The 26,244-nt window shown below is 38.2% G+C and overlaps 1 protein-coding gene and 2 long non-coding RNA genes across 6 annotated transcripts; 2 read left to right on the top strand and 1 right to left on the bottom strand.

The window, feature by feature from the left end:
• The first annotated feature begins 8,982 nt into the window (after window positions 1-8,982).
• On the top strand, window positions 8,983-10,255 carry LOC110938695. The gene is made up of 2 exons (XR_002591603.1): window positions 8,983-9,791; window positions 10,001-10,255. It is a non-coding gene; the product is annotated as an uncharacterized LOC110938695 (long non-coding RNA).
• A 160-nt stretch (window positions 10,256-10,415) lies between these two features.
• LOC118479515 lies at window positions 10,416-12,477 on the top strand. The gene is made up of 3 exons (XR_004859715.1): window positions 10,416-10,813; window positions 11,325-11,391; window positions 12,045-12,477. It is a non-coding gene; the product is annotated as an uncharacterized LOC118479515 (long non-coding RNA).
• A 2,948-nt stretch (window positions 12,478-15,425) lies between these two features.
• Window positions 15,426-21,551, bottom strand: LOC110873896 (PH, RCC1 and FYVE domains-containing protein 1). Of its 4 annotated transcripts, none has more exons than XM_022122955.2 (5): window positions 21,334-21,551; window positions 18,208-20,196; window positions 17,215-17,361; window positions 16,837-17,138; window positions 15,426-15,752 (listed from the first exon to the last, which is right to left on the bottom strand). In XM_022122955.2, the coding sequence occupies exons 2-5, from the start codon at window positions 20,173-20,175 to the stop codon at window positions 15,599-15,601; spliced, it is 2,571 nt and encodes an 856-aa protein (XP_021978647.1). In that variant the 5' UTR covers window positions 20,176-20,196; window positions 21,334-21,551; the 3' UTR covers window positions 15,426-15,598. The 4 variants fall into 4 exon arrangements, with proteins under 4 accessions (XP_021978647.1, XP_021978617.1, XP_021978623.1 ...); XM_022122925.2 differs by having other exon boundaries at window positions 18,208-20,204; XM_022122931.2 differs by having other exon boundaries at window positions 21,329-21,551.
• Window positions 21,552-26,244: the final 4,693 nt, after the last annotated feature.

Here is a 26,244-nt window from a genome sequence, read left to right on the forward strand (position 1 = left end):
GTTCCCAAGCATCTAGATGATAAGCTTCAACCCAATTTCCGAATCGTTCCGACCACACGTTATAATCATCAATATCCATGAGTTTAGGTGGTCTTTGAGACGTTCCAGTTTCATTGTGGATCAAAGCACTTTGAGTAATCGAGGTTGGAGTAGCAAAAGCGTTATAAAATTCAATATCCATCGTTCACAACTATCAAATTTTAACACTTCGTTCACAAAAGCAAAACTGACACAAGAGCGATACTATAACTGTTCCCAAAAGTGAACCAATACAGTGTCTTTATGCGCGGACCAACTGTTTGAACAAATGAGCGAACCAGGTGAAATATCCAATGAGCGGATCAATGAATTGTCCGAATAAGCGGACCAACTGAACAAACCGGTCGAGCGGATCTCTTGATTGGACCAAAAAGCGAACCAAACAACTAAACCATTCGAGCGAACCGATCAATTTACCGGATAAGCGGACCAGTTGATTTTGGAGCGGACCAGTCTGATGTCTTTGGAGCGGACCAGTGTAGTGATTTGGAGCGAACCTATCCTGTAATTTCAAGCGAACCAGTCCCTTTGAGCGAACCAGATATGCTGATGTCACTTTTGCGCAAATCCGTATGAGCGAACCACCTAAAAATCAACTTTCTAGGTCGATTTTAGTTCTGAAAACTTCAAGGGTTTGTTAATTCATGATTCCGAGTGCACTGTGTGATTTTGAGCTGGTTTTACCGTAAAAAATTTTGAAAACGTGAAGAAAATGTAGAAAATCAGAAGAAATGCAGCTAAAATGGCAAGAACTCCTCCTCCTGTGCTCTGATACCAATTGTAGGATCGTTCTCGGCCCTGTTTGAGTCGTTCAGAGAAGTTCGTATCCGAATTAAAAGGCGGAAACTAATAATTCGATGCTATTGAAGCTGTATTCACTTTAAACTTGCTGTATTATTGATATTGAACGCGATTACAAGGTTTGACAGCACTTCAGCAGCATGCCGGAACAAAATACACCATAAACTGTTTATCTAGGATCGCTCTAAACATCCCCTATATATACTGAGTTGGGTTCGCTTATATGGACAACCATATAAGCGAACCTGGCTTCATGCCATATAAGCGAATCCAGTCAATGACCGAATAAGCGAACCTAGACAATATATGACACATGAGCGGACCTAACCTAGTGACTGATAAGCGAACCCTATACAAACATGTATTTCTAGGTTTCCGTGCCATATTTGATCTGTTCAACTTCAAGACTCAATGAAAGACGTAGTCAGCAGACGTAAGTGCACCAACAGCGACCCCGCACAGCTTTCTCCACATGCTTCTTGTGAGCGGCCTTCGCGTCAAACTCTCCCAAAGCCCCAAGATTACCTGCGTTCAGACCATCAAACAAGCAAATCACAAAGATGAACTTCTTTGCAAAGCAAATAAGAAGCTCATAGACTATACCTTTCCCTTGCGGCAGGGGTGCTTTCAGCCCCACGCGATCAGGAATGCGGAAGTTGGTGCGAATGGTCAAATTAAAACCTTCTTCACCTTCCGCACACCGAAGTATCTGAACCTTGCCCGTGAAGTTCGGATCAAATATCCTCCACAGGGCAGCGTCCTCTGATAGTACACTAACAAATCAGTAACACACAAGGAAGTAAGGAAACCGCACAAGGGTAAAAACACTTACCACCATTCTTCTCCCGCACAACGAGCCTTGCTTTCCTATCAGGCCTGGTCAACATCATCCGCAGCACCCACAACTGCGACTTGTCCAACTTCTTAAACTCAATGGTCTTCAATTTTGGGAACCACTCCACCGTCTTCGCACTAGGAACCTCAATGCTTTCCGCTAAGATCGTCTCGTTCACATTGCGAAAAGTCATCCTGGCAACGATCGCGGCAGCATTAACATAAAAGAATCTGGTTTTCCACTTCGTGATACCCTTGGGAGGGGTCATCAGCTTGGGGCTACCATAACGCTGACCAAAAGAAAAGAAACCAGTATTCACTATTAACTGGTAAAACCGCCGGAAGTTTTCAACAGTAGGCTCTATTCCGATAGCACGAAAGGTATACTCAAAATTCCGAATCCGGAGCATGCCAAACGGACTCAGTTGGGAGATATGGAGCTTGTAATACTCCAAAATCTCAGCAACAAACACAGTCAATGGTAACCGGAGGTTACCATCACCGAAGAAATCGGCCCACATGGTGACGTAACCGGCCGGAGCATCGGCACCGGTCTCACCTTCATGTGGGTGGATAACCCCATACTCTTGGGGCATTTGAATACTGGTCATCAGGATATCAAACTGACTCTTTGACCACTTCAACACTGGTAGGCCCCCGCCGGGGCCACCACCACCTTCTTCTTCCTCTTCCGCCGCCGCCGGTGAAGAGGGATTTGGGTTTTCACCCTCAGCATTGTGTGGATTCGATGGTTCAGTCATTGAAGTAATAGAGACAGAAACAAGAAGATGAGTTCAAAAAACTCAGAAACCTCACTGGAATATCAAACAAGTTCTCGGAGAAGACGAAGGATACTCTCTTTCTCTCGCCGAAAATTTTTGAAATTTTGAACAAGTGAGGGGAAACCACAAACGGTTTCCCCTTACATACTCATCGTAATTAATGCGAGGCAGTAACCGAATCATCACGTTTGAAAAGAGCGAGTTATGCGATGCCACGTGTTCAGCGACGGTTCCGCTGACGATTACCACGCGCGAGTGGCCGCCCACGCGCCTGACAAAAGAGACTTTTACACTCCTACTACAATGCATTTATGACATTGGGCAGTACAAACGTCCTTTCGTTTCAGCACATGCCAGTAAATCCTACCAACTTTCACCAACTCACACGTGCGTTCAGCCACGTATGCAACAAAAAAGCGACAACATTATCCAAAAATAAGCGGCATGCGGTTTCTCTGGTATACCGCACCATAACCCATACCACATGTCGTTTTTTACATACCCCTCAAAAAATAGAAGAAAAATATATTTACACTATGTAAAGGGGATAAATCAATATCCGCATGAACCCACGAGCACACGTGGAATATGTGGAGAAGACACACACGAGCCCGTACAGGTGTGTCAGACACTCAGAACCAGCGTTGTTCTTTGGACTGCGAAAACCGCTTCTCAGGATGAAGCCAACCGCATTCCCTTCCAACTTCTTCAAGCTTCAAATCCCTTGTGTCCGGTTCACAACCACAGAGGGTGCGCAAACAGCTTCTTGTTAGGGAAAAAGATAAGTATGATGAGCGACCGCACATCAGCAACCCTGACTCCTGATCCTTCAAGAGCCACATCCAAGATTAACACTCTTTTAAAGCGAGTCTTCTGTTACCAGCCGCGGACACTCATGAGTCACTGCGGTTACACATTAAGCTCCACAATCGGTAGCTATGGAAGAGCCACAACTAAGTCATCACGCGGATGAACGAAATTACTTCCAGGAAAACTGAACTGCTTCCCATTGAAGCGTGAAGGAAAGTGGCTACAGAACAAGTGCAGACGAAATTCCCAATCATCTAAGGGGATCTCCTTGAGCAACAAGCCAAGGAACAGTGGTAACAAGTCTGCTTATGACTTTGTTTACCCACTTATGAGCTGGATAGAATAAACAATGGTGGCACAGCCATGCCTATGACCATGTTTATTTGACCATTATCCAGATTCACATTGTTCGACCAAACACGGCCAACAATGACGCAAGTACCTCACATTGTTCGGCCAAACATGGCCAGCAATGTAAAGCAACGAGGTAACCGCAAAGGACGTGCGGTTACTTGAGAGCTAATTGGAAGAACATGAACACCCCACAAAATAGGGATCATCATTACATGTCCAATTGTTGAACATAGAGCTTGAGCAAAGGCACTCACAGCATTGCATCAGCTACCGCAGAGGTTACAACTAGATTTGCGACCGCGGATGTCTTCCGTCACCGTCACAAAGGTTGGTTCGAAGCCTGCTGACATCTTCAGTCACAATCTCAGAGGTTGGTTCGACACACCAACAGGTGGCAACCAACCTTGATGACATCAGAAAAAGGTAGACCATACTACCAAATCAAAACCCTAGGCTGAGAATTTCGCATTAGACGAAACTTGCTCACCGGTACGGAAGAGACGTCACATGACTCTACCGGATCCCCGGCTTGATTTTCTAGAAGCATGAGCCATCTACATGGCCTAGAATCTTCTCCAAACTACGAACTACCTTCTAGACACCATAGTCCAGTACTCCTCCCACATGCAACTTGCATAAGGGAGCAACACTAGACTGGGGGACTTGAAGGGGTATGGTCCCAGATCTCGCGTCAGCACGACCGCGAGTGACCATTACCCTTATCAAAAACCCCCACCAGCAAGAACTTATCTGTGTCCGTGCGGGCATGCGCGAACACAGAGGTCGAATCTAATCTGTCAAAAGATGGGAAAATAAAGATAGGCATAAGCGATGCGGCCTGACACCGCATCCTATGAATATCTCCTTACCTGGTGTATGAAAATGGGTGTACGCATAGCGATGCGGCCTCGCACCGCATCCTGTGAACGTTTTCATCAATGCAAGGGATCTGGACAACAGCAACAGTCACCACAAGTGGCGATGCGGCTTGGCACCGCATCCCGCAGACTTAGCCAGAATGAGAACGCGGGAACAACAGTAGTTACCGCAGGCAGAGATGCGGCGCGACACCGCATCCTGCCCATAAGGCAAGTGGGACTGACACCACAGAGCAAGTAGCACCACTGGCGGTCGCCTGTCAGTCCATACGTAAGCAACAGACTGACACTGCAGTAGGACGTGGCTTCACCCCCACAACCGACAAGCCTGATACACCTGCATAAGGGCGGCACGTCGTCAGTTTGTCCCCTCCTCCACTCCTCGGCTATAAATACCAACCCCAAACCAGGTTTGACGTATCGCTTCTCAACTCCCTCACAACTACTACTATCACACACTTTGCTTCTCAAGCAAATTACTGATTCTCACGCCGAAGAGTGGTAACAAGGGGCACCCCCCACCCCTTCCTCCTTGTTACGAGTCACGGTGTGTTTTCCTTGTGCAGGAGACGGCCCAGCTGACGGTCAAGCCACCGATCCTCGGAAAGAAGAGATTAACCCTACTTGACGAGACCAGTAAATTATTTGTTTCACCACCTCACATTGGTTTTGCTTTTGTTATTATTTGTTCCTCAAGCCGATAGATTTCCATTTTATCTAGACGAGTAATTAGAAAACTTTTTTGTGGGAGATATTAATCAATCACCTTCCAAATCTCTTACCTAATAAATAAAAATACCTGTGTAAAAAGTAATTGCAATCAGTTTAGATTTACAAATAAAATTAAAAATAATGGAAACCTCGATAGATTTCCATTTTATCTAGACGAGTAATTAGAAAACTTTTTTGTGGGAGATATTAATCAATCACCTTCCAAATCTCTTACCTAATAAATAAAAATACCTGTGTAAAAAGTAATTGCAATCAGTTTAGATTTACAAATAAAATTAAAAATAATGGAAACCTCATTAGTATTTAACTTAATTAGGTTAATTTTAAAGGTATTGGTTAAGTTAATTTAGGTTCATATGTACTTGAATATCATATTACATATATTATATTAAGATGAGATATGGGAGATGACTATTTTTCCTAAAATATAAACTATAGATGAATATAAGTTTTTCTCCAATGGCATGATAATAATATATCAAAAAGACTACACCAAAGAAACTTCAAAATTACATCAATTTTCTATTCTAGCAAATTAAAATCTATTCATCTCTCTCGATTTATATTACAAAATTTGAGTATATTTTTCACCCACTAAGAATTTTCTATTTTCCACCTACCTTATTTAATTAAATAAGGAAGTTTATATTAGTTCTAATTAAGGAATGGATATTGAGATTTTTTAATTAGTAACAAAATCTAGTTATCAAAATCCCACGTGCATGCTAGAAATTAACTATAAATAATCATTCAATTCATCACTAAGATTCACAAACATCGAAAAAAAACAATCAAAATCCAAGAATGGCCAAAGACAATCAAAACTTTCTTGTGAGAAGACTTGTTTCAATGTTAGGATTGACTTGCTGCAAACCCAACCGGCGATCTCAGTCAACACCAACCGAAGAAAATGCAAGTGGAGTTATTCAAAACAAAACAAGAGAACAAATTCAGGCCTATCTCACAGATCTTATTCTCCATTGTGGAATGTGTAGCAGCAGATTGCGAGGGCCGATCTACCAGCTAACCATTATATTCGGGTAAATCTTCAGGTGTATACAATGGCGGACGTAGGATATACTTTCGTGAGGGTGATTGGGGGTTCAACCAAAATTTTATTGGGGGCGATTAGGATTTTAGCCAAAGGGTATATGATCATGAATGATGTGTGCAAGGCCGATCGAAATCTCCCCGGGGGCATTGATAGACTGTGTCGTCCCGGTCAGTCAAAAACCCAATTGACCTAAGTAGCTAGGGTAAGTCGAGTATCGTATCTACGAAAAGCATGTGGTCAGTATCACCCTAATTGTTCGATTAGTTAGACTATTTACAAACAAATGTACAAAGTACTTATGAAGCTTGCTAATCTTCTTTGTTTATTTGGTTGGTTGAAAAAGGTATCAGGGTAAATAGACAAGTTACTATTAACTATAAAAGACTTGATTACTTAATTATTGCAAAAACTAGATTACTTGATTGAAAACAAGAATTGGGAATACGGATCACACCCAGTTCGATAATTGCAAGACCTAGGGTTCTTACACGTTTTAACTTGATTCACTTGCATATAGTGATTAACGAATTTAGTGTCACATGGCTTAGGTGGCAAAAGCTATCAACGTCATAGACAACGGACCGCAATGCACTTCTTTACCAAGAACATGTAAATCCTAACCTAAGATAAGGCATAATTGCACATAACCATTTCGCAAAGTCAAATTTTATCATAACTCGACAATTTATGAATTCGAAACAAATGCAAGACAATTATCAAAGGTTTCAGATACTAAACAACTTGTCACAAAATCAAACTAAACACAAATGTATAAACCCTAGAAAATCTTACAACAATCTACACCGGGGTGAAACCAAGGACTCTAACTGCTCATGGTTGAAGGAACGCGATCACCGGATGACGAACATGAACACCGAGCCATGACCTTGAGTCTTGGAGGAATTGGAGGAATGATGAAGGTTAGGGTTTGGATGGTGAGTGTGGATGTATGAGAATGATGGTGGAAAGGTTGATGATGATGGTGATGGTGATGGTGATGGTGGATTAGGGTTAGGAAATGCGTTTTGTGATGGGTTAGAGATTAGGGATGTTAGAGGTAGGTTCGAGGTGAAGGAGATGATGATCTTGGCTCCAAGAATGATAGATAATGTTCAAAAACTCGTAACCCCCATCAAAAGACCCTAAAATTGGGTTTTAATTCGTCCAAAAAACGCAAAACAAAGGAAATTTAGAAAAATGCACTTTCTAGGGACAGTAGCCTACGCCCCCCCTGGCGTCGCCGACGCCCCCTAGAAATTGCATTTTCCTACTAACGCCCTAATTCGCTGCCTATGCCATTTCTTGACGACGCGGGGCGTCGCCGATGCCCCTATAGGGTATGTTTTCCTGTTTTTCCGTGTTTCGCATTTCCGGATGATCCCGTTCGCTCCCGGTGCTCCGAAAATCTCCTTAAACTCCGTTAGACCTGCAAAACATAATTCCAATCAAAAGTAGGCTATTCGAAACTAAAAGCTATGTAAAAACATAAACTTAAACATATAGGAACACCGGTTTTCGACCACACATCAGGCGTGATTTTTTTTTATAAATTTATTAATAACATATTATGTGTAACATTCTGCAATTATTGTATTATTCATTTCTGTGTTTTCGTATTCAACCATTGTAATCTGAGACATATGATCCTAATGGATTTTTTTTTCTTTCTCAATAATTGTTCAATCAAATATAAGTGTTATTTATATAATTATCAAAACACATTTAAATCATTCGAAAACCGACTTATGTTGTGTAAATTCGATATTCGAGACCCAATCAATCAACTATTGTGTCATACTATGTTTATAAATTATGTTAGAAACTAAAATTTATACAAATAATAAAAAAAATGCATAAAACAAATAAGCCCATGACATTAGGCCCAAAAAGAAAAAAAATATATAAATGGGCCAATTTTCAACTTTCCATATTTCTTTCACCACCTTAAACCCTAATCTCTCTCCTATAAATAGCACACTTATTCCACCACTTTTCTTTGCCATTTCTCAAAAAAAATCTTCTTTCCTCTTGAAAGTGAGTTCCATCTCCTTTCACCTTCTTCTTTTCTTCTTGTTTTTCTTTGTGTTTTCATACTTCCCCATATTGGAGAAATCCTTATGGAATGTCACCAAATGTTTACCATGGTAAACAAAGATGGCGCATCACCAAAACAAGGATTAATCTTGGGTTTTTCTTTTACATGTTTTTTTAATATTTAATTATGTCATTTCCATCTTACAATACTAACCATGATCAATTATTAAAATGCCTAACTTAATATCGTCTAATTTTATATGACTAAACTAATACACTATCCGCTAACAATTTACATTCATGTCTTGTCTAATAACAATTTACATTCATGTCGTACCTAACTTCTAACATTTACATTATACTTTTACATTCATATCTTTTACTTCTAGTTCATGTTCACGCATTTGTTTGACCCGTTTGGGCTAATTCGCCAAAACCAAACCAAGACACCAAACTAACCACATGTTTGAGTGATCTTGTGTTAAGGGAGACACTTGTAATGGTTAGGATGCAATTCCACCATTTACCTACTTGCGTGAACATTTTGCATCTATTTTATATAATTTTCGAAAACCGAACAAAAATTCCACTTTTCACCTTAGAAAATGTAAATATTATAGTAAATAATATTAGACATAGAATTATATATATATATATATATATATATATATATTGTTAGTAATTCTACTAATTTAATTTTCTAAAAGAACAACCTACACTGGTAATTATGTTCTTATCCTTGGCTGGAAGGACATGGTCTTGATCTAACCTGGATTGACAAATTGCTAATGTTTAATAGGGTTTACCACCACCGAAACGAACCGATCACATGTCACTATCGTTTTCCCAAGGATACTCCCTATGACATCGGTTGACCGGAACCATCGTTTGCCTTTTCCCCCTTGTATATAACAGAAAAGAAAGTAACACTGATAAGATTTTTTCACGAAAAACTTCCCTGATCGATCTTCTTTGGTTGCTAAACGAACCTCATTCAGCCCCTGGTGACTCGTTTTTATGCACCCAAATACAATACGTTGGTTTTTTACCTGCCATAGAAAAAAGAAAAACACTCGCCATTTTTCCTAAAAGCTTTGGAAATTATGTTATTAATTGCATGAAAAATAAAAACATGTAGCTCCTATGTTTCTTCATGCAAACAAACAAACATACAACTCAAAAATACGGGTATCCGTTCCAATTTTAAAACAACTTTCATGTACATGATGACGTAGCACTTCTTGTTAGAATAGATTCAAGATTAACTTCTTCCGTATATACTCACTCAAACCCCACTACGAAACAAACCGCTCAAAAAAGAAAGAAACCATAGTACGTAGTATTCAGAAACAAAGAAACCCTAGAATCCATCATCATGCGTAGACCAAGAAATCGTTTGAGGATTCCTCTAACAAAAAAGTGTGAGCATTGTGATTTTGAATCAACAGTGGAGTTGTATGGCGATCATGTCAGGTAACCTAGTTTCAAACTTTCAATAGTACGTTTGTGATTGTGATACTGATATATATATATATATATATATATATATATATATATATATATATATATATATAAACAATATAATGATATGTGATTCGATTGAATTGAAGATCATTTGTTTGAAGTAACAGATTGCATGTGATCGATTGGTTTAATTAATACGCATTATCTTTAATTTACAGCCAAGAATTGACTTCGAAGAGGCTGTTCGAGCCAGGAACTTCAAAGAGACGAGGTTTAGGAAGTTGACGGCTGAGATAAGAAAGAAAGGGCAGAAGATGGATGGATCTAATTATATCTATCTATATATGAAATTAATTAAGTTTGTTCTTTAACGTACACTTGCCAGTGCTCGTCTTGTTGGTTTTAATATTTCTTGCTTGGTGTGATACAATTTAATTGATTATATTGGGTTTCTATATATATATTTCTTGCCAGTACTCGTCTTGTTAGTTTATTTATTTATTATTATTATTATTATTATTATTAATTATACTCGTCTTGTTAGTTTATTTATTATTATTATTATTTGTTTGAATTTTGGTTGTAATATATTCGTTCATTATAAGGCTAAGAGGTATGAGGGTCATGGTTGGCTCATGATTTGCCACATAGGACCATTATTTATGTGCTACACCACCCCCTCTGTAACACCCCGGAAACATATACTTTATATTATAAATAAAAGACGGTAATGGTCGAGATAAAATAACTAGGAATAAATAACCTAGTTAGTTAAAAATCTTGAAATAATAGGAAAAATTAGGGTTAAAACACATTATATAAAACTTGAGGAAAGTTGACGGGCCAAAAAGTGACAAAACTGAAAATGATTTTTATTAAATAAAACATAAAAACCAAAACACACACACTAAGTGTGTGTTCTGGTCGTAGAAAGCACAGGGGCGAACAAGGGTTCCTCCAACCTAACCCTTGCAAAAATTGATCAATTGAGAAGCCAAATCGAAATCCAAGCTCAGTGAAGGGATCACAAGGTATGTTGAATTTCATCTTCTAGTTACATCTTGAAATTTTGATGAACATAAGAAATCGAAATTTGAGCTTGAATGTTTGATGTTTGGATGAAATTAGGAATGAAATCATGTCTAAGAGTAAGCCCTAGTCAATAGCTTGTTGAATTGGTGTTCAACTTATGAAATTCATAATCATCCATTTATGTGTTAAATGCGTTTTGTAGAAACATGATGAACACTAGAATTATGATTATCAAACTAGTGTTATTTGAGCTCCGGGAAGTAAGTCTAGATATTGATGTGTAAACTAGACATTTGAAATTGAAAATAATGTTTAAAATTGGCAAAAAGAACTAGTTATGAACTTGATTGTGAATATGTAAGATTATGCCCATTAGATGTTCGTTAAAACGCCTACATGAAAACTAAGTGTTGAAATTTTAAACAAAAACGCATATTTAAATGTTATGGCGAACTATGCGTTATATGATATAATTAGAGTTCTAAACAAGTTGTTGGGTGAACTCTATAGGCAAGGAAACCGAGTCTTCAAGCGGATAAGCCAGATTAGATACGCGCTTGAAAGGAAAGCTTTAAAGGTACGTAACTTTTAGTTTCGTCACATTATGCATAATATGTTTGACTATAGTTTGTAAAGGTTGTCGTAGCGTAATATACACGTTTGATATGTCATTGAAGTGATGAAGCTCACTGGACAATAAAACGGGTCAAATTATGTTTTAAAACAATAGTGGTAGAAGTGACATGAATGTCACACATTGAAGGGGTATTATGAACGCATAAGCCGTGAAACGGATACGCTAAATCTGGTGTGAATGAGCCCTTGAATATGGGACGTTAGTTTAGAAAAATGATTATGTCAAAATTGTTCAAAAATGCAAGCTCAAATCATTGATATCAAGCATTGCGTTAATGCGTACGCAAACCGGGTGATGGGAGCGGTACGCTAATGTTTGATAGCCCGGGAATGGGTAAAAATGCTTAGAATTAATTATGAATGGTAAACATGTAATATAAAGTAGAAATCAAACGAGTCGAATAATTGAAACAGGTATTTATAATCCATTCGCTTATAAACCGGGTTTCGATGCGAGTAAATAGGATAAATGGATCCGTATTTTAATTACGGAGGCGTAGGAAAAAGAATCACCTAAAACGGACTTGTAGATAAAAAGTTATGGCAATTTGAAGTTTGTTATTTTTGTAAAAATGGAGTTGGGCAAATATGCAGGTCCAGAGAGTGGAACCGCTGGAAAACAGACTCCCCCGTGGCACGCGAGGGGATGAGTAAATGCTGGCGCGACACGCGGGCCCTGTCGCGGCCCCCGAACGAATTAAAGAAATCTCTCGCGTGGCGCGAGAGACTTAGATCTGAATTTTTATTTTTGATTTCGTTTATTTGATATTGGAACTTGTTTATTCTTGTTTCTATGTTATCAAAACTAACTTTTAAGTTGGTTTTGACATTAGGTGAATGTAGCTACCATCCAAATGCCGATCAAGCAACGAAGTGAACCGAACACATACTTAAAGAAGCTTCCGCGATGTCTTTCTTTTGTTTAGTTTAAAAATGAAAGTTGTAAACACTTGATACTATATTTTGAATCCTTTAGTCATGTAAGAACGTAACTTGACAAAGTTTTTGAAGGGTTGTATTTTCACATAAAATGTGTATTTAGAATTAAACTCGTGTTAATTTTAGATAGGTCTTACACCCTCATTAAATCATGTTGGTTCGCGTAAGACCCTCCCATTTGATGATTTTAAGACAAAAAAAAATTAAAAAAAAAAAGGATATGCTCACACAATTTCTGAAAAGCAAATAAAAGAAAATCGAAACAATTTTTACCTAATCTTACGACTACTGGACTGAAGCAACTGAACTGGACGTCTAAACATTTGGGCTCGCTCAGTCCATTATTAACGAACCAACAGTGAAAACGAAAAAAAAAATAACAAAACGGATGCGCGACACATCCAACAATTCTTCAACCGTCGTTATATTGTATTACAACGCCTTGGCTTGGTGACCCACTTTAGGTGAATGAATCCGAGTTGAAGTACGTTCTATTACCTTTTTTTATTGAAATTTGTTTGAATATCTTACATTAGTCATAACTTTCTAGTTAACCTTTAACTAAAATATGAAGAAATTCAAAAACTTTTATCTTTTTGTCAATATAAAAAATACTATAAGCTTCTCGGTAAAGTTCCAGGCTCAATCATTATTAGTTGTATAACCTATAAACTCAATACGAATTGAGAAGAGATACCGTGACACAAATAAAAAAAGTATAACAGTTTCAAAATCAATAGACATTCAAAAATAACTATGAGAATTATTATCGCTTAAAAACATCAATGTTACTGCGTTTTAGTCACCAAACTTTGTTGATTCAAATCATTTGTATAAGAGGAGTGGGGGTGGTCCGTGATCCGCCGCCTTTTTAACGCGTTGAAATATAAACGCGTTGTTTACATCACGCGTTGAAAAGAGTTGAAAACAATTCACTTTTGTTGTTTTGTCGTTTTATGAAAGTGAATTAATAGCAACTTTGATGAAAAGTGCAAATTAGCCCCTCAACTTTTGTTAGCTATTTTTAAATAGCTTTCCTTTAATTGCAATTCAGGTCCCTGTCCCTCATCTTTATATAAATTTTAATTGCCCTTCTCAATGAACCGTTTAAGGCGGTTGTAATTCAACAAAAGCGTGAGATTTGCGAAAGGTGGGGTTGGGAGATGCCACCCGTTTAATTTAAGTTTTTTTTTTCCAATGTTTAGTTGTTTTTTATTTTGCTATATAATTTATTTTTTAATTTTAATGAAATTTATAATTTAGTGTTTTATTGTTAATTTCTAATTTAAAAAATAAAAAAAAAGTTGTGAGTGATGGAATTCCATCACTAGTGATGACCACCGCCACTAAAAAAAGCTTGTGAGTGATAGAACAGTGGTTGATGACATGGCGGAACTTGATTGGATGTTTGTGAGTGATGGAATTCTATCACTAGTGACCACCCCCACTCCCCTAATGTTATGTAAATCTACTACACAGATTCAGCAGCATAATTGAAGTTTCAATGGATGACTCCTTAACCAAACATCATCCATCATACACTAACCAAACGTCATTGACTAACGAAACTCCGACAACACTACATCTGTCTTCTTGTCATTTGTCATTTGCTGCGGCTTTGATGAATAAAAACCACTTGCTTCAAAAGTCCGTTTATTTGATCATAAATACACACCACAGTCAAACCTGGTATAAAACAAATTACCATCAAAAAACACATGAAACAAGAGACCATTGTGGTTGATGTTCTTGGGAAAAACATCGGCCACTTTTTACATCTCCCTCTACTACCCCAAACCCCTACCCGCCGGCACTGTAGCCGAACGGATAGCACCTACTCGAATCCCAATCCGGTTGTGGCCCAAGTCCCCTAGCTAATAATCTGTTTTCTATCCATAACCTAAGTAAATGAAATTATTCATCAATTTAATGTCTAAGGAATCAATCAAACAGGTGCATATGTATAGTACATACATTGAAACTTTTGGGAAACCATGCATATTTAAATGTTCAGTTTTTGTTCATTCGCTAATGTGTTTACCGACAGTTATTAATGCTCATGTAAATCTGCCATTCTACTTTTACGGAGAGGTTTTTAGATTTACACATACAAATATTTAACATGAAGCTTGTACGTGTGTTTAGCTAAAAATTTGTATAAGAAGATATTACAGGATGAATGTGTATGTATGTTATAGCAAAATTGATAGGCTTACCTGGTCGATGTGGCTGGCGACGTCAACTGTCGGGCTGTTTTTCTTTTTCGTGTCGTGTCAAGAATTGTTGGCCTTATCTATAACATACAATCATCATGATCAGCTTCAATAGCATCCTTAATATAAACAAAGGTCCTCTGCGACTGTGTGATTGACCGCCATCCACAAGCTTTAAAGGCTCACGCATGAGCAGATTCTGAAAGGATTGTCAAGAAAAATATGATGAAAAAAGCTCAAATTAATGGAAATTTTGAACTCGAAAAGATGAAACTGAACATACGTTGCTAAAGCATGCTGGAATACCCTCACCGAGACCATCAATCCCCGGAATCAAATCCGTTCAAGGTCTTACAATAGTGAACTCAAGACCATTCTCAGCACCCTCGGCTGCAAAGGAAATGAAAGTAATGAGAGCATGCAACAGTGGATGTTATCACTAAGTGAACCGAATGCGAGTATGCTCACCATAGATATAAATAAATCTGAATCCTTACCTGTCGCTTGGGGAAGAAAGTTACCGATAGTTTTCTCATATACTTCACACGTAAAAAAGTGAGTGAACCGCTTGATCTAAGATACGAAGATGACATTCACAATCCATAAATCATAGAATACTTGATATAATCGAACATCAAATCCCCACAAGTCACCTGCCATTATCACAGTTACCACTAGATAGCACATGACTTTAGGAGAAACGCGGCTGCGAAGATTACGCCAATATTTAAAGAATAACAAATCATCCGAAAGGCATACACATAATGACATAAAGGTATCAGATATTTTATTTTCAAGTTCGTAACTCAGTAGTAACAGGATATTCCTCGGGTTATATTTTTTTTATCTTAACTATAAATTAGTTAACATGTTAGAAATATAATATTATACCCCTTTCACATGTGACCCAAATTAGTAAAAAGGGATAAATTATCTAATCTAGTGAAGTGCGACACGCTGCACCAAAAATGAAGTCGGTAACGTTAAGTGGCTAAGCTATGTAGACGTGGATGGTTCCTGTTCAGGTGGCGGTTGAGCCGCAGATGTACTTGGGCCGCTGTTTGACTTTGACCGGCTATACTTCTTGAACACCCTATCTTTGTTTTCCTTCCACCATTCTTCCGCCTGCTCTGCCACAAACCGTCTTTTGCTGCATTTTAGATATATCGATGAGAAAATTCTAAGTAGTAGGGTTGTAAATGAACCGAACGTTCAGTGAACAGTTCGTGAACCGCTCGTGAGAAAGTTCGTTTATGTTCGTTCGTTTAATAAAGGAACAAACACGAACAAGAAGTTTCACTCGATATGTTAAACAAACGAACATGAACAAAGGTTGCATTTGTTCATTTATGTTTGTGAACGTCCGGAAATGTGTTCGTTCATGTTCATTTGTGTTCATTCGTTTAAAGGTTTTCCTATCTTATATTTCTATTTTATTGGTTAAAGTTTTTAAAATTTTGAAACCATAGTTATACCATATGCCTCCGCCAACATCCCTCATTTGATCATTTCAATTTCATTTTGTGTTAAGAGTAAATTACAAAAATCGTCCTTTATGTATGTAACTTATTGCAAACTGTGTCCTTTGTCTTCAATAATTACAGAAAACGTACTCGATGTTTGCAAACACTTGCAAGTTATGTCCTTTAACCCTAACTCAGTTAATTTTTTGTGGTTAAATCTAACCAAATGGACCCCACATGAGGGTATTTTGGTCATTTTACTCTCATGTGGGGTCCATTTGGTCAGATTTAACCACAAAAATCTGCAAACATCAAGTACGTTTTCTGTAATTATTGAAGACAAAGGACACAGTTTGCAATAAGTGACATACATAAAGGACGATTTTTGTAATTTACTCTTGTGTTAATTATGTTTGTGATAATTGTCAACTATGTTCAGATAGTTATAGTTATGTTAAGTACTTAGTTATTTTTTATGGATTCTTCATAATCTAATTTTCTGAAGAATAATGCAAATTTTATTTTAAAATAAATATGAAACGTTCGTTTGTGTTCATTTAAGTTCATGAACATTTGTTTGCGTTCGTTTATGTTCAGTAAGTGTTCACGAACATGTTCATTTCCTTAATGAACGAACACGAACAAGAAATCTCGTTCAGTAAGTGTTTGTGAAACGTTAATGAACATGTTCATTCCTTAGTGACGTTCGGTTCATTTACAGCCCAACAAAAGTAGTACAAAAGGAATCATGAGAATCCAAGAGCCAAGTACCTGAATCTAACGCGCTTGAATATTTTGGTACCGTTTGAAAGTTGGATGAGAGTTACATATACACCTGGTTCAAATTGTTCAATTACTTCTTTCTTTTCTGCTCTATGTGCGCTACCGTCTTTGCTTGTTTCACCAGCAGAAGATTCATTGTGTGATGTCACCTCCTCACTCTCTTCAACCTTAGGATGCTTTCGGTTTGAGAATTTCCTTGACGGAGCGGATTGTAGAAAGTCATCTAGTTTAAAAGTCAACGCTTTTATGCTTTCATCATCAGGAGGCAGCTTCTCTGTCAACGTGTTTAGCTAGCATAAAACAGTATTTATTTTCATCAAGAACTTGTTTATAAAAGGATATTATGTGTATTTCAATCTCTTATACCTGAGATCTGACGAATTTGAGGACATCCACAGCAACTTGACACTTGGCATTTCGGTCGGATGCTAATGTTGCCGATTCTTCGGCATAAGTTTGCAATTTTTGAATCTGTGCATCTTGGCGTTCGTTGTTCTTCTTTAACGTTTTTACCTACCGTTTAACGGTAATATGTCATTTCAAGTGGCAAAACACGTATAGAAGAAAAGGGGGTTGCTATATAGACACCACCCCCAATAGTGTACACCAGTGTGCTTGTAATATCATACGACCGTATGAACCATATAGGCCATATGTTCAGGAGAAAATGGTCATGAGTAAAATGTCATTTTCGTCCCTGAGGTTTGTCAGTTTGCGACTTTCGTCCAAAGGTTTGTTTCTCTGCATCTAAACTCAAAAGGTTTAAATCTTGCCCTTTTCATCCGGCTCGTTAAGTCCATCCATTTTTCCCCGTTAAGTCAAGGGTATTTCCGTCTTTTTTGTTAACTTAAAAGGCAATTCAGTCTATATCACATTATGCTAAATGCTTCTACATTAAGTGATAAAAGAAAAAGACCAAATTGCCCTTTAAGCTAAAAAAAGGCGAAAATACCCCTGACTTAACGGAGAAAAATGGATGGACTTGACGAGCCGGATGAAAATGACAACGTTTCAAACCTTTTAATTTTAGATGCAGAAAAACAAACCTTTGGACGAAAGTCACAAAACTGGCCAAACCTCCGGGACGAAATGCCATTTTACTCAAATGGTCATATATAACTTCGTTAGTTGTCACATCAGTCACTTTTTTGTCGGTCAAAAACATCATTATGGTTGTATGATTTGGTGACCACCATCTCATACAATCCATATGACCTTTTCGACTTCGCCCTATACGACCATTTTTCCCGTCATATGACGAGCCATATGGGCCATACGGGCCCGTATGACATATCAGTAGTGTCTAGATAGTGTGCAAGTGGTGTTTGTATGGCTCTGCCCCGAAGAAAATGTACGTACTTGGCCCTGCAACTTGGACACTTGTTGGTTCAATAGCTCATTTGATTTGTTAAGATTATCAATAACACCCCTTGAGAACATCGGAGAACCAGAAGACGGAGGATTCGGTCGTCTCGAATACGGTGAAGCCGACCTGCTGTTGGTCGGCAGAGGTGGAGGTTGAGGTTGCGACGGCAGCCGCGGTGACGGCAGAAACGGCGGCTGCATCTGAAAAGATGATGCCGTGACACCCGGTCTAAAAGCACTACCGATCGAACTCGGAAACGTAATATCCTTTAACTGTTGAGACGACGGAACTTGAGAAGATCTTACTGAAGAACAAGAACCCGATTTTGGCCCGTACATCGCTGACATTATCTCAAGGTATTTCGCCGGTTCGATGTTCGGCGACATTAAAAGCCTCGAAGTCCGGCCCGGTCCTCTATTTCCATCTTGGCCCGGTTGGTTACTAAATCTTCTATGATAACTAGATGAATTGCCAATCCCGATCCCGACATCAGGCGGTTTCTTTATAAGTTTCGCGTAACACGAGTCGCAAACACGATGAGGTTTTCCAGGAATCGGAGCCTGTGCGGCTTTTAAAGCCTTTCGAGAACTACAAGCATGACAATGTACAAGCCCGCAGTTGTAACAGTTATGTCTCTTTCTTGTGAAACCGAACGCTTGTTTACATCCGGAGCAAACCGACTGATCTGCTCCGGACATCCACTTATGAATGCATATACTAGCAGTGAAACTTGCGCCGCAAGATATGCTTTTAACGACTCTATCTTTTAACGATTCGACTAACGTTGGTGTTTTGCGGTCTTCGAAATCCCCATGGCCAAGTCTTCCGTTTGCACCCATTCCCCATGTGAATATTTCGCTTCTTGACGTTAAAACAGCTGCATGGTATGCTCCGCATGCGATTTCTTCGACAAACTCACCGACCAACTCGTCTTGCACCATCGCAGGCAATTTCCCGTCTGATTGTGGGTTCCCGAGTTGACCGTATGAAGTACTACCGAAGGAGAAAACATGGCCGGATGTTGTAAGAGCTAAGGTCATCGTATTACCACACGCGAGTTGATGAAAGTTGTAGTCCATTAAAGCGGATATACACTTCGGTTTTAAGTACGTTTCCTTGTTTCCATGACCCAATCTATGTTTTTCGCCATCACCCCATGTGAAGAGCTTTCGGGACGTTGAATGTCCGCCATGCTGGTTTGTGATCTCGACAATTGCAGCAGTGTGCCATACCCCACACGCAACTTTTAACGCCTTCAACCCGTTTAACGACTGAACTTCCACCGGATATTTCAAGCTCTCTCGATCTCCATGCCCTAAAACACCAAACGTCCCGTCTCCAAAAGTGAAAAGCCTACCATCAACAGTCGCCAGAGCCGTATGCCACGTGCTACAAGCAACCGAACAAACCACTAACCCTTCTAGAGGTCCAGAAACTCGTTTCGGTATCCAATGGCTCGCATCGGTTCCATGACCGAGAAGTCCGGAATTGTGGGACCCATCCCCCCATGTATACAAATCACCGGATGTAGATATCGCGCACGTGTGAAACTCACCACACGCAACATAATCAACATTCGTAACCGCTAGAAATTCAACGAGGCGTGGGCGACCAAAGTCTTTTTCGAGCCCGTGACCGAGCCTGCCGCCAGACTCCTCGCCCCAAGTAAAAAGCTCGCCTTGCTTTGTTACAAGAGAATAATGTCTAACGCCGCAAGCAATTTGGTGGACATCTATAACTACGTTCGACTCTAGAAGTCGAGGAATGGTAACATCGGTTTTTGATGGAAATGCGTTTACGGATCCATCACTTGAACACACGTCGGAGCATATCTCTCCCCAAAGAAAAACGTCTCCTAATGATTCTATGTCATCATAACCAGAAGTGTGATTTGAACAACTAGGTGTGTTTGAAACACTAATCCTGAAACCGTCTGCAACATTGCTTGTTCTTATTTGCATGTTTTATGCCGCATTTGAGAACTGTGAAACTTAAAACAGAAAACTATTAGTCCTGCAGATTCAGAAATAAGAAAACGAAATGATAAAAGACAGGAATCAAGTTCACTATCCTATGATTGGTGGTATATAGTCCGCATAAACAACATTTTTCCACATTTTAAGAGAAAATTCACCGTTATATCATGGACCACTCCAGTATGTCACTCTGTGATGCTTACTAAACTACCAAAATTTTAAGAAATTTTCTAGGCATATAGTGTTCTGCTAGGTAGTTTGTAGGTTCTTTGTGATTCTTTTATGGGAAATCTACGAAACTAGCCATTGACCAAAACCACTTTCAAAACTAGCCACCCCCCGCGTCCTTGGAGCGACGCATCATGCACGGGATGCGTCTGTGGAGCCACGACATTGAAACCCAATAAAAAAATGGACACTGAGTGTTTTCATTGCATAATTCCAGACGCATGATGTGAACCCACAGACGCATCGCGTCGCTCCAAGGACACGGGAGGTGGCTAGTTTTGAAAGTGGTTTTGGTCAATGGCTAGTTTTGTAATTTTCCCTTCTTTTATTTCTTCCGCTTTTTTATTTCGTTTACTAGTATACATTTTATTTGTATTCTATAACGTTAAAAAAAAAAGATTTGTTGAGCCATGTGTCAAACTGCGAGCAGCCTCTCTATCTCCAGAGGGATAGAGGTAAGGTTTTCCCTCACCTCACTTTCCTAGACCCTACTTTACAAGTGGGATATTACTGGGTACGTTTGTTTGTAGTATTGTAAACTGTACCTATATAATAGTCGTCTTAATTGAACTTCTCTCAATGTTGATCCACTATAATTAAACACTCCCTAGTAGCATCATTCACAATCAAATATCAACAATATCCCTAATTATAACAATCTAACACTAGCACTCTTTCCATATCTCAAGCTACAAAATTTCACAACCTTAAGGAATTCTCAAGTATAGATTATATCCAAAAGATTATAATAAAGTATCAAAATTTTGTAGTTTCTGTTTTACTACAACAACAGAATATAAAATATTTTTACAGCTTCAAATTATAATAAACATTTTATAGAAGCAATTGAATATAAAATTAGGAAATGAACAAGTTTGGAATAAAATATTGGTAATTACAAGTACCGAACCTTACAGTGGATCGTACGCAGCGGTTATGGTTGGAATGTTGTCGGTGGTTGTTGGTCGGTGGGTTGAAACAGGGTTGTATTCGTTGATTTAATTGTAGGTGAAAGAGATAAGGATGAAGAGGACGAAACGTTGAAAGCCAGAGTTTTGATCGAAGAAGGTGATCATCGGCAATGGTGGTTAAAAAAACCATCGGTTATCCTGGTTTGGAGGTCAATCACTGTTTGTTTCTCTACCCCTGTTATATTTACTTTTCATTCATTTCTCACCATTATTTATTTGTTTTACCAATTAAATTATCAAGATTTATTTTGCGTATGCGTAGGGCTGTCCAAAAAGCTCGCGGCTCGGAGTTTACTCGAAACTCGTTCGAAGGTCACTTAGATTTAGCTCGAAAAAAACTCGCTCGATATGCCTTCATTTTGAAAGTAAGCCGAGCCGGCTCGGCTCGGTTAGAAAGTGAGCCTGGCTCGGCTCATGACGAGCCAAATTGGCTCGGTTTGGCTCGCTTGGTAGCTCGACTCGGCTTAGCTCGAATTATTTTACTTATAATATATTTTATTTTTATATACATATAATATATTACAAAAACGTGATTATTATTTACATGTATTTAGGCTTGTAGTTTGATATCTATGACATATTTAAAGATTAATTGTCGTGCTAATGAATAAATATTGTATTTACTTGAAATATAAAACTTATTTTGTGTTGTTGAACGTGATTTTGGCTTGTAATGTATTAGGTTGAACTTATTTTGAATATGTTCTTTTGAAGTATTGAATAATATTTTAGAATACTAAATTTTGAGAGTTATGTATTAATTTTTACTTTTAAAATCGAGCCAAACAAGCCGAGCCGAGCCAGTTCGGTTTAAAACCAAGCCGAGCCCGAGCTTAGATTTTCAGCTCAGTTTCAAATCCGAGCCGAACCGAGCCAACTCGGTTTATAATCGAGTCGAGCCCGAGCTTGCCCTAGCTCGGCTCGGCTCGGTTCGGCTCGGCTCATGAACAGCCCTACCTTTGCGTAGTGTTACACCGAGGTCCATCTTAACCAAAAAGTTACGATTTTCCACAATGATTTGTTTTTACTTTTTTTTCGAGTTAAATGTCATTTTAGTCTCTGTGATTTGGACTGTTTTGCCAGTTTAGTCCAAAGATTTCATTTTTCGCATGTGGATCCAAAAAGCTTTCACCGTTGTCATTTTAGTCCACTGAGTTAACTTCATCCATTATTTCTGTTAACGAGAAAGGCAATTCGGTCATTTTATATGGCCGAATTGCCTTTCTAGTTCACATAATTACATATAAAATAACCGAATTGTTCTTCTCGTTAACCGAAAAAATGGATGAAGTTAACCTAGTGAACTAAAATGGCAACGATAAAACCTTTTTGGACCCATATGCGAAAAATGAAACATTTGGAATAAACTGTCAAAATGACCCAAACAACAGGGACTAAAATCACATTTAACTCTTTTTTTTTTGTTTGTGGTAAATAAGATGTGTTCGACTTGACTGGTTTGAGCAATATGAAAACTAGTATATTGTAAATTCGGATAGACTATTTTGCTTGGTCTATTATTTGCTTATCGAATGTAGTCAAAGATGCATTTGTGGTTAAAGGAATGTGATTCTATCTGAACCAAGTCGACCTGATCTTTGACATCACGTTATTAGAAATCCGAGCACTGAAAAATAGTGACCCATAAGAAGAAAAAATTGAATTCACTCTTGTGCAAAACTGAGTAACTTGGGACTATCAAATCTTGGAACCATGAAAAAACCAAACTAAATTGTGTTATTAGAAACTCAAACAATACCATTTTTATTTCATATTTCATGAAGTTTTCTTATAAAAACCACCTTGTGATTTTTTTCTCAACTAAACTGCTTTGTGTCTAAAACACCAGCAAATATTTCGTAGTTATCGTTTTGGTTGGCTTGTCTACTTTTGTTTAAATACCCAAAAATTTCTAAACGAAAACGTATATATGTGAATTTTATCTTCATGTTTTTTTTTCTTTTTACTGATTTTGTAGTAATTTATGTTGTGATGAAATTGGATCTTGATTTCCAAAATTAGATAGCCTGTTTATGGTCAACTTGAAAACAACTCTTTGAGGAATTATGTCAAACAGTTGGTGGGTGTGAACATATATATACATCACGAGAAGTCGAGAACCTCTCTTGAATAAAGCCATTGACAGAAGAGTTGACATTAATTCGTCACTGCAACCTGCTTTCTCTATGAAAAATACATCAAATACCATCTCTAGTTTTCAATTAAAGTATTAAACAAGTGTCTAATTTGTCAATTTTGAATAAGGAAATAGATTGTTTACCGCTAAGTTGTTTATGAATCAACGCTGCTGCATCGGGTCATTAACAATTCTCTAAAATTCAGAGTCTGCGTAGCAGCGTACTTCTATGAGGCCGGTCTTTCTTTTTGTTGTTGTTTTAATCTTTAATTGCGTATTTTCATATTGTAATGTTTGTGCAATTGCGCTATTGCAATGATTGGGTGTCAAAAAGTATTGACCCGTACTTAACCCGAACCAACCTGGACCCATTTTAACCCGACAAAATTGCCCCTTGATGTACAATCTCTTAAAAAACATTTTTGTAATCAACCCGACCCGACCGGAAACCTGTTTTGACCCATGAACCGACCCGTTTGCCAGGTCTAATTTGAGAATTTTATTATCAACAACCATGCATGCACTTTGGTTGACTTGTGGTTACTTTGCATTATGGTCATTAGATGTGTATACAAGTAAAAATGGTCATTATATACATACATTGTTATTTGTTAATATTCATTTTGAATTTAGGATTTTCAAGTGTCAAAGGGGCCAATGCATTAGAGACACTTAAAATATAAGCCTAGATTTATATTTTATCACTGTTGGACATTGTGCAGTTTTAGCTCCCAACAACAATGAATGACCAACAAGCTCTCTCGACCACCAACGATCCAACCATCCAACGCAAACATGCAGCCATGATCGAACGCCTTTCAAACCTCCACCAACTGCGTGTTTCTAACAAAACTGACCCAAAAGATCCGTCATTTGAGTCCACCAAATCATTTCTCTTACTTTTCACAAACTCCAAACAAGCAATCAAGTCCTCCCTTACCCAAGTTCAACAAATCTCAGATACGAATCCGGCCCAAGATCTCAAACCCGAACTCGAAAAGATATCTCTCTCTATCACCGAACTCGAAAAACTCGATACTGAAAACCTTTTTACCCCCCATATGAAGTCCGTTCGTCCCTCAAAACCATCTCTGACCTCAAACAAACATTAGATTCAGTCACTTCAAAAGTCAAACCGAGAAAAAAGTTATCATTCAAAAACAGACCCGCAAAAAACCCAGAACCCGCCAACACTATTACCAAAGAAGCCATCGAGAATGAGAGAGAACAACAATCGAGTTACAAGGTTAAAGATTCACCGGGGTTCAGGAGTAAAGAAAATGAGATATTAACAAAGGAATTTAAAGGTTCAGAGATTGGAGAATTTGTGCTATCAGATCTAACCAACTGTGAGGTGAGACTGAAAGGATGTTTTTGGACTTCATTTATAAACCGGCTGAAAAATTGCAAGATTTACGCGGGGCCTGTGTTGGGTTCAATCTTGATTGAACAAGTGGAAGGGTGTTTGTTTGTGGTTGCATCACATCAGATCAGGATTCATGATGCTAAAGAGAGTGACTTTTATTTAAGATGCAGGAGTCGGCCCATAATCGAGCGGAGTTCTGGGGTTCGATTTGCGCCATACCGATTGTGTTATGGTAATGGTATACGGATGGTAATAACAGAAACACGCACATGGTTCCCCGTGTGCTAATATGGTTTTACATGAATATCTTTCATGGTAAGTAATGATAAACAATTGTGACAAGATGGTGCAACCAATGACTTGATTAGACCATGTGTAGTGGGGCGTTTTTTTTAAAAAAAATTCAAAAATAACGCCCGATAACGCCCCGCCTACCATTACGGTAGGCGTTATGGGGCGTTCTTTTTGGAAAATTTGGTTGCAGGCGTTTTATTTAAAACGCTGGTTTGGAGTTTGACTAGCAACATGGCCCTGACAACTTTTTGAATAATGCCAATGAAGTTTAACTAGACCAATCAAATTTTCCCACATGTCTGACAACTTTTGACTTATGCCCAATATTTCGTGTGTCTTCAACTTGCATGTGCATGTTTTAAATTAAAAAAAAAAAAAAAAATTGGTAAATGATTGAATGGGGCATTATACCCACTACACCACTTTTGCTATAAAGCCCCCTTGCTGACTAGGACGCCACGTGTCGTATAATGCCCCATGGTGGGGGCATTATAACCTTCTACCACTACACATGGTCTTATAAGGTGGACTAACTTCTAAGAAGTTTCCTTTTATTATTTCACTCCCTCTATAGCCAGCCCTAAATATAGGTCCAATAAGTTAGACGTGAAGGGTCTGTTAAGCAATTTTTGAAAGTCCAGTGATTGTTTTATCAATTACGAGTTAACAAGGGCAACATTACAACTTCTAAGAGTTGAAAGGACTATGTCTAGAAAGTTGTAATAAATCTAATATGATTTTGATAGTTTTGTCTCTAAAAACTGTTTAGAATGTTATGTTATATCGATAGGATACGAGAAAAACATATTTAAACACACTATAAAGAAGCAACTTATATGTGTATATATGTGTTGTAAGTTAGGCTTTGGGAGTTTTTCAAAAAAAAATAGAAAATTTTCTTTTTAACCCTAAAGTTTTAATGTTTGACAATTTAAGTTTAAACTTCTAATTTTTGTTTTCTTTTAACCCTATAGTTTTAATCTTTGACAATTTACCCTAAAGTTTTAATATTTGACAATTTAAGTTTAAAATTTTTAATCTTTGTTTCCTTTTTAACA

Source organism: Helianthus annuus, chromosome 1 (genome assembly GCF_002127325.2).
Source record: "Helianthus annuus cultivar XRQ/B chromosome 1, HanXRQr2.0-SUNRISE, whole genome shotgun sequence".
NCBI classification, from domain to species: Eukaryota; Viridiplantae; Streptophyta; class Magnoliopsida; order Asterales; family Asteraceae; genus Helianthus; species Helianthus annuus.

Bases quoted from the DNA above. Each gene is read 5' to 3' on its own strand.
- LOC110873896 (XM_022122955.2), bottom strand. From the start codon at position 20,175: ATGCAAATAAGAACAAGCAATGTTGCAGACGGTTTCAGGATTAGTGTT. The intron at 17,362-18,207 runs GTACGTACATTT...GTTAAACGGTAG, and splicing joins TGTCCAAGTTGCAGGGCCAA to GTAAAAACGTTAAAGAAGAA. The intron at 17,139-17,214 runs GTATAAGAGATT...GTTTTATGCTAG, and splicing joins TCAAATTCGTCAGATCTCAG to CTAAACACGTTGACAGAGAA.